The sequence below is a fragment of the Drosophila nasuta genome, chromosome X (assembly GCF_023558535.2).
Source record: "Drosophila nasuta strain 15112-1781.00 chromosome X, ASM2355853v1, whole genome shotgun sequence".
In the NCBI taxonomy this organism is placed as follows: Eukaryota; Metazoa; Arthropoda; class Insecta; order Diptera; family Drosophilidae; genus Drosophila; species Drosophila nasuta.
In genome coordinates, this window is record NC_083459.1 from 25,190,279 (window position 1) to 25,204,827 (window position 14,549).

The following is a 14,549-nucleotide window of genomic DNA, read 5'->3' on the forward strand; positions in this document are numbered from 1 at the left end:
TTTTGTTTTGTTTTGTTTGGTTTTTTTTTGTTTTTGTTTTTTTTTTGGTTTGTTTGTTTTGGTTTTTGATTTTTGGTTGATTCTCTCATGTCACTGCGATGTGATCACTGATGAGTTTTCCATTCTACTTTAATAATAATAATAAAAAAAAAGTATTACAATAACAGCATAACGTAGTAGCATAAGGTAACTCAACTATCAAGGTAGATAGAATAGAACAGGAAATACATATTAATTAATTAAAACGACTGCACTGCAGAGTTGCCTCGGCCCACTTTCTCTCCCTCTCCCTCTCGCTCTCGCTCTCTTGCCTCTTCCACTCTCCCGCTCTCTCTCTCTCTCTTTTGTTATAATTAGCTTCAGCTCTAGATTCCAGATTCCAGTTGCAGTTCCAGTTCTAGCTCTAGTTTCAATTGCAGTACCAGTCCCAGCTCCAGCTCCAGCTTCAGCTCCAGCCGCGAGCTTCCAGCTCCCTAACTTCCTATCTCGCAGCTCCTTAGGCTCCCACAATGGCTCATGATCGTCCGCAGGTTGGCAGATTGACGCGAAAGAACACATTGAGCTCAATGAGCGAGGCAAATACCATAAATACCAAATAGATCACCAAACAGGCGATGCCCACTTTCTTGTCCAGCTTGAACTTGTTCATCGAGAATGTCAAATAGAGCAGAAACAGCGTCGACAGCAATGTGATCGCCGAATATTCCAAGCCCGCCGAATTGATCGCCACATAATTCTGTCCCGGCAGTATGGGGAAAAACACCGCCTTTATCAGCCACGGCACGCCCAGGCACAATAATATATCGAACGTATTCGATCCAATTGAATTGCATATTCCCATCGATCCGTGACCTGCCAACAACAACAACAACAACGACAATATAGAGCACACATATACATATATATGAAGGACATCCACAATTAATATACAATCGAATCACGATCGTTACTCACTGTTCACTGTTCAACTCATACTCACCGCGTTTGGCCACAATCACACTGGACACTGCCTCGGGAACACTGGTGCCGGCGGCCAAAAATGTAATTCCCATCACCGAATCGGGTATCTTAAGTGTGTCGCCTGGAAGAACGATAAAGAAAAGTACAAAGTATGCCATGAAAATTCATGATTCGAAATGTTGGGGAAAACTTTACGCCATGACAAACCCAATTTGTAACGTTTTCGCCATTGAAAATGATTTGAAAAACGAGGATATATAGCATTTGGAAAATATTCCATCTTTGTGTAATGTTTTGCCATGAAAATTCATGAAATCGATTTATAAAGTATAGTACAATTCATATTCAAAATTATGTCACCAAAAATCATAACAAAAAATAGATATACAAGAATTTAAAATTGTTATGTTTATGTCGTGGAAATTCATTAATGCCTTCAAACTTTATGCCGTGAAAAATAATGAAGTCGCATACTAAAATGTTTAAATCGATCTAAAAAACAAGGATATGCAACATTTGGAAATGGAAATATATTCCATTTTTGTATCACAAAAAATCATAATCAAAATAAAGTTTATGCCATGAAAAATCATACATTTAAGTAACTCAACTATATGATAAAATAAATCGATAATCACAAACTTACCAATAATGGTTATCATCCACGCGACCACATAGGAGAGCGATCCGATCCACACAATGCACATGAAGAAAGTCAATGGGAAGATCCTGTTGCTCTTGTCCTTTTTGCAATCGGGTATCGCGATGCGGAAGAGCAGATGGATGGGCCAAATGATCAGCCACGTGAACTGGGCAAAGCAACTCGTACCCTTTGGATATGTGAATAGCGAATAACCCTCCTGTTCCTGCTCCTCACCCGCAGCAGCTGCCGCCGCAGCCACCGCAGCTACCGCAGCGAGCTGCGACTCAGGATCCGCATTGTCCACAACAGCCGACACCGAGACAATGGGTCCGATTGCTGCCACACCAACGCCAACGCCAGTTCCAGCTGCAGTTCCTCCACCTCCTACTCCTCCTGCAGCTGGACCGCTGCTAACAGCTGCAACGACGCCTCCACCACCGCCTAAGCCAGCTGTGGTTGTGGTTGTGGTATTGCTGCCCGCCTTGGACTGATCGTTGTTGAGGCCGCCATTCAGCTGAATGCTTGCCATGTTCTGGCAGATGCGATTCTCTACAAGTTCTGTGGAAAGGTGAGAAGGTTATTTGATTTTTATATTGCCATTGAAAATGGAATAACTGGAAAGCAAATGCAGGAAAGATTCAAATGCCATGGAAGGGGAAAACTGGAAAGCAAATGCAGGAAAGATTCAAATGCCATAGAATGGGAAAACTGGAAAGCAAATGCTGGAATGATTTGAATGCCATGGAATGGGAAAATTGGAAAGCAAATGCGGGAAAGATTCAAATGTCATGGAAGGGGAAAATTGGAAAGCAAATGCGGGAAAGATTCAAATGCCATAGAATGGGAAAACTGGAAAGCAAATGCTGGAATGATTTGAATGCCATGGAATGGGAAAATTGGAAAGCAAATGCAGGAAAGATTCAAATGCCATGGAAGGGGAAAACTGGAAAGTAAATGCTGGAATGATTTGAATGCCATGGAATTGGAAAATTGGAAAGCAATCCTGCAAATGCAGGAAAGATTTAAATGGAAATCAGAACTGAAGTGGAGTAAACTGGAATGCTGGAAAGGAGGAGAAGAGAGTAATAAAAGAATATAAAAAGTTAAATGGAAAGAAAGTGCCTAAGCAGATTAAATGAAAGAAGAAATTAAACTATTAACAAATTAAATTAACAGGGATGAAATAGAAGGACAAAAGAAACAATTGCTTATATTGAAAATAGCTAGCAAATGGAAAAGTAATACGAAGAAGAGCACGAATAGAATGGAAACTGGAACGAGAGCTGAAATTATGAATGGTAAAGGAATATGAAAAGGCAAATGGAAAGAAAGTGGATAGACAGATTAAGTGGAAGCAGAATTTACAAATAAAAAGGCAAATAAATTAAACTGGAAAAGGAAATGAAAAAGAAACTGCAGTGAGATAAGAAATATGATAGAAGAACAACTGGAAATGTTGAACATCGAAATGCAAATGAAAAGGTTTTAAGAATGGAAAATTATAATTGAAAAGGAAAAGTTACTGGAAAAAAAGCACGAATGGGAAATGGAAAACCAATTGGAAATCAGAGAAGAAATTTAAATTAAAAGGGCATCAGGAAAAATTTCAAATATGGTATATGGAAAGTCAAGTGGAAGGGTTGTATAAATGGAAATCATGTGTATAGAATGGAAACTGGAACGGGAGTATAAATGATGAATGGGAAGAGGACTGTACATTTGAAAAGTGGAATATAAGGATGCAATGGAAAATACAAAAGCAAGTGAAAAATCGCAAGTAAACTGGAATGAGTACTGGAATTGAAAACTGGTAGAGGAACAAGCATGATATGGAATGAAAAGTTGGGTAAACTCTGGAAGTGGACTTTGAGTAGGAGTAACATATGTTGTAGCTTTGTTTTGTGTGTACCTGGTTCCTTCTCATTGCTGTTCTTTGTGTGTATGCTGCAGTTGGAGGAGCGGCTGCGCGAACGCGCCTGCTTAACGCCACCTGTGTGTGAGAGTTGTTGGCAAGTTGTATGTATTTGTGACTGACTGTGTACGTGTGTGTTTCACCAACTGACCGACTGACTGACTAACTAACTTGTCTGTCTGTCTACCAGCGTATTTTTTGAACAGAGTCTGTCTAAAGATTGTTAATCAGACAATTACAACGTTTATGCGATGATTAAACTTGGTTTACAACAGCAAATGTGAAACCATTTTAGCCTTATAGTCTTATAAACGTGGTAAAAGTGCTTGATTTAACACCCATTGAATGCTGTTTAAGCCCAAAATCGTTTCAACATTTGAAAACACTCACCTTTGGCGCACTTTTGGAAAGATTTGTCGAAATACATGACTGCCAAATAGACGGCATAGAGCGATACCAGAATGAGAGCCTCGTACCACTCGACGCGCTCATCGTGCATCACACAGATTAGGATGGCGACTGTAACGCCATAGGCGATGCTGTCTCGCGTCAGAGGCCACCAGTCCAGCGGTATAGTCTAAGAAAAGCATAAACAAAACGAAACGAAAACATTGTCCATTGGAATTCATGGATGATTTGCTATGGAAAAGTCGTGAGGCGAGGCGAACCGGGGCGAATACTAACCATGCCGGCACCGATGCCACAACAGGCGGCAACAGCGAGTATGTTGAACACCGCAGAGCCAACAATGGTGCCAACACCAATGTCGCCCTCTGTGATAAATGTGCCTATCACATTGACGAACAGCTCCGGCGCCGATGTGGCCGCTGCCATAAACGTGGCGCCCGCCACATCGTTGGACATGTTGAGTGCTATGTATTCACAAAAAAAAATATTCAAATAATAATTGCAATACATATATCATAAGTGTCATAGTTGCAGCTGAATTGAATCAACTTTTTTGTTGGATTACCTGCACAGATTTTCTCGACAGCTGGCACAAAGTACTCATCACATACTACTGCTAATGCTACAAATAAATATAAACTGGCTATAACATGAAGTACAACAGCACCGGACTGTCTTTGCGCCTCCGTGAATAGATCTCTGGGGAAATCATCAATGGCGGGCAGAGTGCAATTTATATCTGTCATTTGGGAGTAGAATCAGAATCAAAGAAAGTGTTGGCAATTAGTTTTGTTGTATTTAGAATACTTATAGTGCTTCATATTCAGTTGGCATTATAATGCTTGATATTCATATTCATATTCACATGTTCGTGGCATTCAAATTCACATTTATTTTCATGTGCGTAAATACTTTCTTTGTGGCAACATTTCATTTTATTTTCCAAACATTATTTATCTTTAAATTTACTACTTTAATAAAAATCAAATTAGTCTGCACACTTCTTTTTAATTATAGAACACGTTAACTAGATAAATTCCTTTTCCTATATTTATTCTTTAAATACGATTTTTCAATTTTAAAATTCAATTTTAAAAGTGTTTTCAGGTTTGCACATTTCTATTGCCTACTTTTCTGCGTTTGTGTCTGAAGAAGTCTGTGAAATTATTTTGTTGAAATGCTTATCTAAAATACTTCCGACATTCCTGTTGTTATGGTATCTACAAAGTCGTGAGTACATCAATTTATTTATATTTTATGACTAAGCAAAACTTTGACAACAAATTTATATATCAATATCGGAAGCATTAAATGCTCAAGAAGAAAGATTTCTTAATTTCAATTTTTGATATTTTATATGCAATATATTTTATTGTACTTTTTACAAGAATATTTCTCTAGATAACCATCTATTATAATGGTTAGTTTTGAATACACTTTATTGTGTTTGCATAAAGAAAAGAGATCATTGAAAAGAGTACTTTCTTAAGCTCATTCTAAAATCGTTTACGATATTTATTGTTGTCTTTTCTTTGAACATTTAAACACCACTTTAATTGATTTGAAAACCACAAAAATCAATATGTGTTTTTAATGGCGATTCTTAGGCACTCAAATTCGTAATTCATTTCATCATTTTAGTACATTTCGGAAAGCAGATCAATCAGAGGAGCTCTTTTCTAAGCTCATTCTAAAATCGTTTACGATATTTATAGTTCTCGGATGTTTTCGAACTCCATTTTCAAAATTACAAAAATTATTATGTTTTTTATCCACTCGAATTCGAAATTAATTTCATGAACAAAACCGTCTCTTAAAAAAGGTGAAAAACTAAGCGAATTACGTGTGTTTAAGTGCATATTATGAATAACAATAATCGCTTGATTGATTAATGAGTGTTGCATTCAAGTTACAGTTCACAGCTCTTTAAATATCAATTAAAAGTTCAGCATTTGCACTTCAGCTTCACAACATCAGCTCGACAAGTCGACAGCTCGTCTGTCATTACAACTCATCTCATTTCATTTCATTTTCATCGCATCGCATCGCATCTCAATTCATTTGATCTCTCGCGTCTCGACTAATTCGAATGACCTATTCATGTAATGCACTCAAATGTTATTATTATAGATAACGAGTGTGTGTGTGTGTGTGTGTTCACACTTTATGAATAATCGTAATGCGCACATTTCATGTTACGTGGTTGCACTTTATATTTTTGTTTATTTATTCCAACAAAACAAAAAATAAACAAAAAATTCTTTTCACAATTCTTTCTCCTATTTTTCTTGTGTCGTTTTTCTTTTTGTGTCGATCTCAAGCGCCGGTAAAGAACTAAACCAGCGAAGCAGCAAGAAAAACCACAAGACTGTCATTCGGTCAAGAAAACAACATCATCAAAAACAAAAAAAAAATAATAATAGCTCGTTTATTGAGAGGGAGGTTCGAGTTTTCTACAGTGTTGAGGCGAGAGTCTGAGTCTGAGTCGCGTTCGTTCTTCGTCTCGATGTCGATGTCGATCTCGATCTCGATCTCTTGTGCGTTGCTCGTTCTTCAGCTGCACTTGATTATCGATCAACTAGACTTGCATTTTTATTTTCGTTTATTTTGGATCGAGCGGAAACAATGATAAATACGAGAAAACGCTTTGATCATGTCGCCATCTCATCATCAAATGCAAATTCAAATTGAAATTGCAAAAAAAAAAAAACAATAATCAAACGCTGACCCAACACAACACTAAAACAATCAAACAATCGATTGCCGATCGGAGTTTACCTCAAATTAGGTTAATTTGTTTACACTTGAAGTAAACATGTAAACAGCCATAATACTATTTTGCAGATGCAAGATTTCAATGTTATTTCTTGCAATCGTGATTCGTTCTCTAAATTTGTGTGTTTTACCAATTTCGTGAAAGACTTTTTAAAATGATTTATGCGCAAAAATAAATCCATTAGCTAATTACTTCAACTTGGCGCATTCCTCAGCTTATTGAAGTAAAGACTCGACTTGATAATTTCACAATTTTATATAATCTGTTCGTAAGTTATGAACAATTAGAATTAGTTGCTATATTTATTGACGCAAATTCCAACTCTCGAACAAAATTGCTTAAGAAACACAAACTATTTGTTTGCATTTGTAATCTTCTGCTTTGTATTGCAGAAGTACACAAGAAAAAGAAGAAAAAGCTGAACAGCTAAAGAATTGGTAAAAAGTGATCTAATATTTCAACTTGATAGTTTATTTGTTTTTAATGATTTTAATATATCTACAACATTTTTGTATGTTGCCAATTAAATTGAGAGCTTTAGTTTTTCAATGTTTTTAAATATTGCTAAAAAAAAATTGAATTGCTTTGATTAAGATTTTTTAAATTAAAATTTCAGTTTAGGGTGATACAGAATGTTGTTAGCAAGTAAGAAAGCTTCAGTCGAGTGTGCTCGACTGTGAGATACCCGGTATCCATCTCGAATAAAAGCAAAACAATGCGGCAATATTCATAAAATATATCAAATCAATATACCGAAAAATACTAAAATATACCGAAAGCTATATTTGGTATATTTATATAAATGGACTGAGATATCTGCAACCTATTTTTAATAAAATTGTATTCTAGAAATATGCCAAATTAATATACCAGAAAAATACTAAAAATATACAGAGTGGTATACTTAGTATATATAGAGTATCCTAAAAATATAGCAAATTAATATACCGAATAAATATATCAAGTCAATATACCGAAAAATACTAAAATATACCGAAAGCTATATTTGGTATATTTGTATAAATGGACTGAGATATCTGCAACCTATTTTTATTAAAACCACATCCTAAAAATATACCAAATTAATATACCAGAAAAATACTAAAAATATACCGAATGCTATACTTGGTATATTGGTATATATAGAGTGTGAGATACCCGCAAACGATTTTTATTAAAACCACATCCTAAAAATATACCAAGTTAATATACCGGAAAAAACTATATTTGGTATATTGCTATAATTCTATATTCATAGAGTATAATAATATCTGTTAGATCTAGGTGTTCGTACGGACAGTTGACGCTGATCATGAATATATATACTTTATGTGGTTGGAGATGCTTCCTTCCACCTGTTATGTATGATACATTTCTTGGAGTCACAAACTTATAACCTATGGGTAACGGGTATAATAAAAATGCAACCAGGTATTTGCAATCATTAATAGTATAAAAGCAAGATGACTACAATGATTGCCAAAGGAAAGTCTTAGCTTAATTACAAGTAAAAGCAAAAGTCCGCTATGTCAAATCGAAACTCAGTTGCAGTTATTTGAAGGCAATTTGCATAAATTTCGATAAACAATTGAAGGTAATTTTGCCGCGCGGTTGCAAAGACGTTGTAATAAAGACACAAGTATGATCAACAACAGCAACAGCAACATCATCATCATCGTGATCATCATAATATTTACGACCAACAATAAATAGAATGACAACAACAACGAGATAAGAAGACAACAACAATATTTATGAAGTGGAAAAACGAAACCGAAATGTGGCAAGATTGTGGGGCAAGTTCTCACTCACTCGACACTTTACTTTACTTTACTTTACTTTATGACAACAAACAAACGGACAAACAGACAACAACGTACCCGGGTTTTTGACTCCAATGCTATGCTCCCCTCCACACACCTCCGCACCTCCCATACCCCCTCCGCTGTGTCTTTCCCTCGCCCTCAGAGTTGCATCTTCGGGGTCAATTGAGCAGCAGCCAAACGCATTTTGTAACGCGTCGGACCCGCATAATGCAATAATGCTTAATCAGCATTTACACAGCTAAGCTGAGCTTCACTTCGCCTCACTTCGCTTGCTCCAACTAATGATAATAAATTTAACATGGATAACAATCAGCGAAATGTTCAATCACTGTAAATTAAGTTCACTTTAATTGAATAAGAGCCGCATAAACAGTACCAGAAGCAAATGTAGAAGTAGAAAGCGACAAAAAAACAATTGAGTTGCAATCGTTATTTGAATGATCTAATAATACATTATGAGTATAAAACAAAATCAAATTAATAATGTAAAAGATTAAGCATGTCAAAAGTCAAAGTAGTCAAAGTTTGAGTTAAATTATTGCTCAAATCGATTTTTACAATATTGTTATCTTCAAAGTGTTTTAATATTCAAACTTTACAAGTTTTGTGTTTTAAAAATTTCAATCGACTTTTAAATGTTTTCTATTTTAAAACTTTTACAAATTTTCAATTTTATTAATATTTAATTTTTCTTCGATTTTAAAAAATTTTTTAATTTGAAGATTTCGATCGACTTTCAAATTTTGTATTTGTACGATTTTCAATTTTATCAATATTTAAATTTCTGTCGATTTGAACAATTTTTGTATGTAAAAAATGTTGAGCGATTAATCAAAATAGTTTATTAAGAGCCACTAAATCTTTTTAAAATTCGAAGATAATGTAAAGCAACAACACTTAAAATATTCGGAGAATAAATATGAAATTCATTTATAGAATGTTTCCGAAAAAAAGGAAATGCAACAGCGCGTTTTTCAATTCTATTCAATGTTGACATCGCTTGAGAAGCATTTTGCATTGTCCAACACTGTCAAAATAGTATGCTTAAAAGCATATTACGTATACGTCTCATAGCCTCAAAGAGAAGCACATCATATACGAGTATAAAAACGAAACAACGTTGTGAAAGTAAATTCCATGCGAAAATAGAAAATGGAATTAACATCATATAAAAGTCGAGTATTAAAGCTAAAACAACTTAATGGAATTAAGATAGAACAAAAAGAAATACAGTGTACTATATGCATATAGAATATATATCTATAAATGCTACTAAGAATATAATATGAAATGAATTTATAAGAAAAGAAAAAGCAACAGCGCCGTATTCAATTCTCTGTTCAATGTTGACATCGCCTGTGAGGCATTTTGCATTGTTCAACACTGTCAAAGTAGTATGCTAAAAAGCATATTACGTATACGCCTCATAGCCGCAATTGGTTTTGGTTTTTACAAGAGACTCAAAGCAGTCACAGACAGAACAGAAGAGAACAGAATGAAACGAAACGGAACAGTCGCAATGGACATAGTTATAGTCCAGATCAGAGCTATATACTCAAGCCACACACACAAACACACAGACACATAGAACTGTGTAAGTTTTCTTTTTTTTTTTTTTGTGTACATAAAGTAAGCGAAATCAACGCGACAATGCGTTTTAATATGACTTTTGTATACCGTTTAAGTAAGTTTCGAGAGCACCCAAGCTGTGCCTCAGCTTAGCTCAGCTCAGCTCTATATCTTGTTGTTGTTGTTGTTGTTCTTGTTGTTGTTGTTGTTGTATTGTATCTTGCGCAAGTTGATGTGCACCCAGCGAACAACGGCATCTGACACCGAGACAATTTAAGATTTATCCAAATTAATCATGTTTCACACACAAAAAAGAAGAAAAAAACGCGCTCATCTATGCTTTTGATCACGTATTCTCGAGTTCGCTTCGCTTCTTCTCTGATATTTCTTGAAATATTTCAAGTTTTATAGGCTTTCAAAGTTATTTCAACTATGATTCATCAAAAGATGTTTTCAGATTGACCAACTGATAATAATTGTTTAAATAATTATAGATTTCTATGTTTGAAACTCACAAAAACGAAAATTCTATACAAATAATAATTACAGTTTTTAGCTTTTCTCTATTGCTCAGAATCGGTTGTGACTAAAACACTATAATCTATATAAAATGATAGATTTTCGTGAGCTTTGCGCTTTGCGTGTGTATTGTGAAATCCTTTTGGAGCTCAATTTGAAGATGTCGTGGGTAATATAATTGAATATATTGAATAGATCTATTGCACGCCATATGAAATTATGGTGTTTTGTACTCAGTTTTGATTGAGTGGTTAACTGAGCGTATACTTGATTGCAGATTGCGCATACGCCGCATTGTACGTGGCGAAAGACAAGAAAAGGAAAAGAATGCAAAATGCAGAATACAAATGAAGTCATCTATAAAAATTAAGTTTTCCGCAACAAAAATACGAAAATACAACAACAACAAAAACAAGCTAACTGAACAATAGGCACAGCAACAACAACAACAACAACAGTCTGTATTTTTTTTTCTATTTTGTTGTTTGTTTCTTTTCTTTGCGTTTCGTTTCGATTTTTTTTGTGTTCTGTTCTGTTCTGTTTTTTTTGCATAGTAAATGTCATTAAGTTTCACTTAATGAGCCAATTTAGACAATTGATCCATATGCTTTAGTTTACGCGACACACACACACACACACACACACATATATATATATATATATATATATAAATAGATTATGTGTGCATGTGTGTGGAATTGAGGGAAAACGCGCAGATAGCAAAAAAAAAAAAAAATAAATAAAAAATAAAAAAGATCCACGAGAATATCGAGTTATATATATGTCTATATATAGAGCTAGTTTTGCATAGTATATATATTCAAAATATATTGTATATATTATATATATACTATGTAACATGTGACGTCACTGTTTAATACACCCACACACACACACACATCCATACGAACAAGCACACACACACACACACACACACACACACAGAGAGAGAGACAATCAAGACTTGTAATTTGCGTTAATTGCGCTTGATACGCTTTGATTTTTGCCGCATTAACAAAAAGGACAAATACAAAAAGGAAAAAAAAATTGTTTTTGGTTTTTGATGATGATGCACACAAAAATAATTTATGAATTATCAGCACAAACTTTCTTTGTAGATTTTCTTATTGAGTTGTTGTAATTGATATTTTCCAGTTTTGAGTTGTTCCTTTATGTTTCTTTTTTTTTTTTTTTGTAAGTTTATAGACAGATGTATGTATTATATATTGTCTGTGTTTTTTCTTTTGTAGTGTTTTTTGTAGTGTATTAATTTTTTTTTTTTGGTTGGATGTACCCGTAGTGCTGCTAAGACCCCAATAGTCTTCCATTGCTGCACGGTGTTGTAGTGGTGATGGACACTCGTAAACTGCGCTGCGGCCGCTCTATGAAACGCAATCTCAATCTCAATCTCTGTCGCTTCCACTTCAATGGTGTTGATTCGCCCGCTTTAGCTTTAGCTTTAGCCTCGGCCTCGGCAGCAGCAGCAGCACACACACACACACACTAACACCCACAACAACAACAACAACAACAACTACTACTACACCTACACACACGTGCACGCATGTAGTAGTAAGTTTTTAGTCTCTTTCTATATAAACCGCGCGTTATTTTCAATTGTCGTGAAGATCTCTTGCAGCGCTCAGGATGGCGATGATCGTTGCGAGGGGCGGAGGGGAGCGGCAACGAGGCGTTTGCGACGCGCGTTGGCTGGCAATTTAAAGCACAAGGCGCGACGTGGCGCGACACTCATACACACCCACACACAGCATCGGCATCGGCATATGTGCATATGTGTGTGTGTGTGCGTGCGTGTGTGTGTGTGTCTCACTTAATGCATTTCGCGTTGTCGCGGCGCGTTTTAAAGACAGAGATGCCAAAACGGCAAAAAGGCATAAATCAAGGGGCAATCATAAAAACTAGCCGCCTTCTCTCGCTGTCTCTGTCTCTGTCTCGCACTCGCCCCGAAGTTAAGCTTTGGGCTTCGGCTTCGGCTTCGGTTTTGATTTCGGTTTCGTTTCGGTTTCGTTTTCTTATGCTTTCTATATTCCTCGTCTCGGCAGCACTATACAGTTGTCTCGCTCTCGCGCTCGTCTCGTGCCAGTCACACAGTCACACTTAAAGCCTGCCTGTCTGCCGTCTGCTTGATTCTCTTTTGCACACAACAACAACAACAAAATCAAATGAAACACACTTGCACAACAACAACAAGAACGAAAAAAAAAAAACAACAACAACAACAAAAATAACAATGACAATAGGCAAAAGTCAATCCCGAATCCGGTCGCTTAGTTGACGTCGCGCATCTTTCACATCTTTTTCTTTATGCTCGCATCTCAATTTATTTGTTTGTGTGTGTGCATTTATAGTGTCAGTCTTCTAGGCTCGTTTCGACTTTGCCTTCGCTTTGCTTGGGATTTCGCTTCGGCTGCGACTGCAGAGCATCGAGACTGTGACTGTGACTGCGATCTCGGCTTCGGCTTCGGCTTCGACTTCGGCTCGGCTCGAGTTTGCGTGCCTTTGATTTTGTATTTGTTTTTGCTTTTGACTTTGATTTAGTTTAGCGTATGATGTGTTTTTGTTTTCGTATTCGTTTTCGTTTAGGTTTTTTTTCTCTTTTTGTTGGATTTAACTTTTGGCTTTGGCTTAGTTTTTTTCTATATATTGTCTTGATGCCGCCGACGTTGACGTTAAACTGATTCGATGTTTCGGATAGCGCTTTAGTCGAAACTGAGCATCGAAATTTTTTGCCGAGCTTGATTTTTTGTTCTATAGCGCATCATTCGTTGCCATACACACAACACATTCATACATACAAACATACCGATGTCTGTATGTGTATAGGCATTTTAATATGTGTAAGTGTGTGTGTGTGTGCAGTTTATATACAGTTTAACTAACTATAGACCATTTACTTGTCGTCGCACACGAAAAAAAAACCGATTGCATGCTGACCACACACACACACACACGCACACCCATCAAATGCTGTGTGTGTGAGTGTGTGCTCGCATTATTATTGCTGTTGTTGTTGTTGTCGTCGGACAGTCTCCAGTTTCGCAATTCGGATTTGTACACGATCAAATACGATCGAATACGAGCCGCCCCAAAGGTCATGTCATGGTACAGCGACTAACTAATTATGTTCTATAGCCCAAAAGCATACAAACAGCTCGTGCCATCAAAGAAAGTCCGATTGGGCTTGGCTCCACTAACAACAACAACACCAACAACAACAACAATTTCCATTCTTTTATCTACTTTACAGACGAGCATAGCCTACTTATAATGCTTTGTCAAATCTAACCTAAAAATAAGTATGTTTAATTAACCTAGTTTATGCAGCATTTATTGCTCTATTTTTTCCTGTCTTCCACGCCCTAAACAACAACAACAACTATTTAATAGTCAGTTGTATACTTTTTCGTTTTAGATTTCAGAAACTTTTGTAAAGAAATTGTAACTTCCATTTATTATATTAAAATGCATATTAATTGGTTATTTTAGTATAATACGATTCACAAATGCTTCTTTATTTTATAACTATATTTTTAATATCTATAGATACCACAAATTAAAATATATAATTTATTCTTTTCACTTAATATTTCCTATTCATTTTTGTTGTAATGCAAATAGCGGGGAATTTTCAAACATCTTTGTTATTATTTTACAAAAGTTGATTTATTACGATTCATATTTATAAACCGTATTTATTTTTCCATACTGGAATGCTCTTTAATTTTTTTTTTACATTTACTCAAGTAATTAAATCAAAATAACAGAATAAATTTTTTATTGATATTCGTTGAAATTTTAAGTGATTTCTCTGTTTAAAGAAATAAGAAACTTAAGAGGTTGACAATTGTTTACACTGGATAGGACAACTTGGCCATCAGAGTTCTCTTAAAAATTAAAAAAAAGATATGTCTAATA

At 35.6% G+C, this 14,549-nt stretch overlaps 1 protein-coding gene across 3 annotated transcripts; it reads right to left on the reverse strand.

Annotated features, from left to right (window-relative positions):
- Positions 1-18: 18 nt before the first annotated feature.
- On the reverse strand, positions 19-13,297 carry LOC132795539 (sodium/potassium/calcium exchanger 3). 3 transcript variants are annotated; one of them, XM_060806318.1, is made up of 8 exons: positions 11,908-13,295; positions 4,489-4,662; positions 4,200-4,387; positions 3,906-4,092; positions 3,513-3,593; positions 1,607-2,161; positions 980-1,081; positions 20-852 (listed from the first exon to the last, which is right to left on the reverse strand). In XM_060806318.1, the coding sequence occupies exons 1-8, from the start codon at positions 11,939-11,941 to the stop codon at positions 515-517; spliced, it is 1,659 nt and encodes a 552-aa protein (XP_060662301.1). In that variant the 5' UTR covers positions 11,942-13,295; the 3' UTR covers positions 20-514. The 3 variants fall into 3 exon arrangements, with proteins under 3 accessions (XP_060662303.1, XP_060662301.1, XP_060662302.1); XM_060806319.1 differs by lacking the exon at positions 11,908-13,295 and adding an exon at positions 6,111-6,214; XM_060806320.1 differs by lacking the exon at positions 3,513-3,593 and having other exon boundaries at positions 19-852; positions 11,908-13,297.
- Between the last annotated feature and the right edge of the window lie 1,252 nt (positions 13,298-14,549).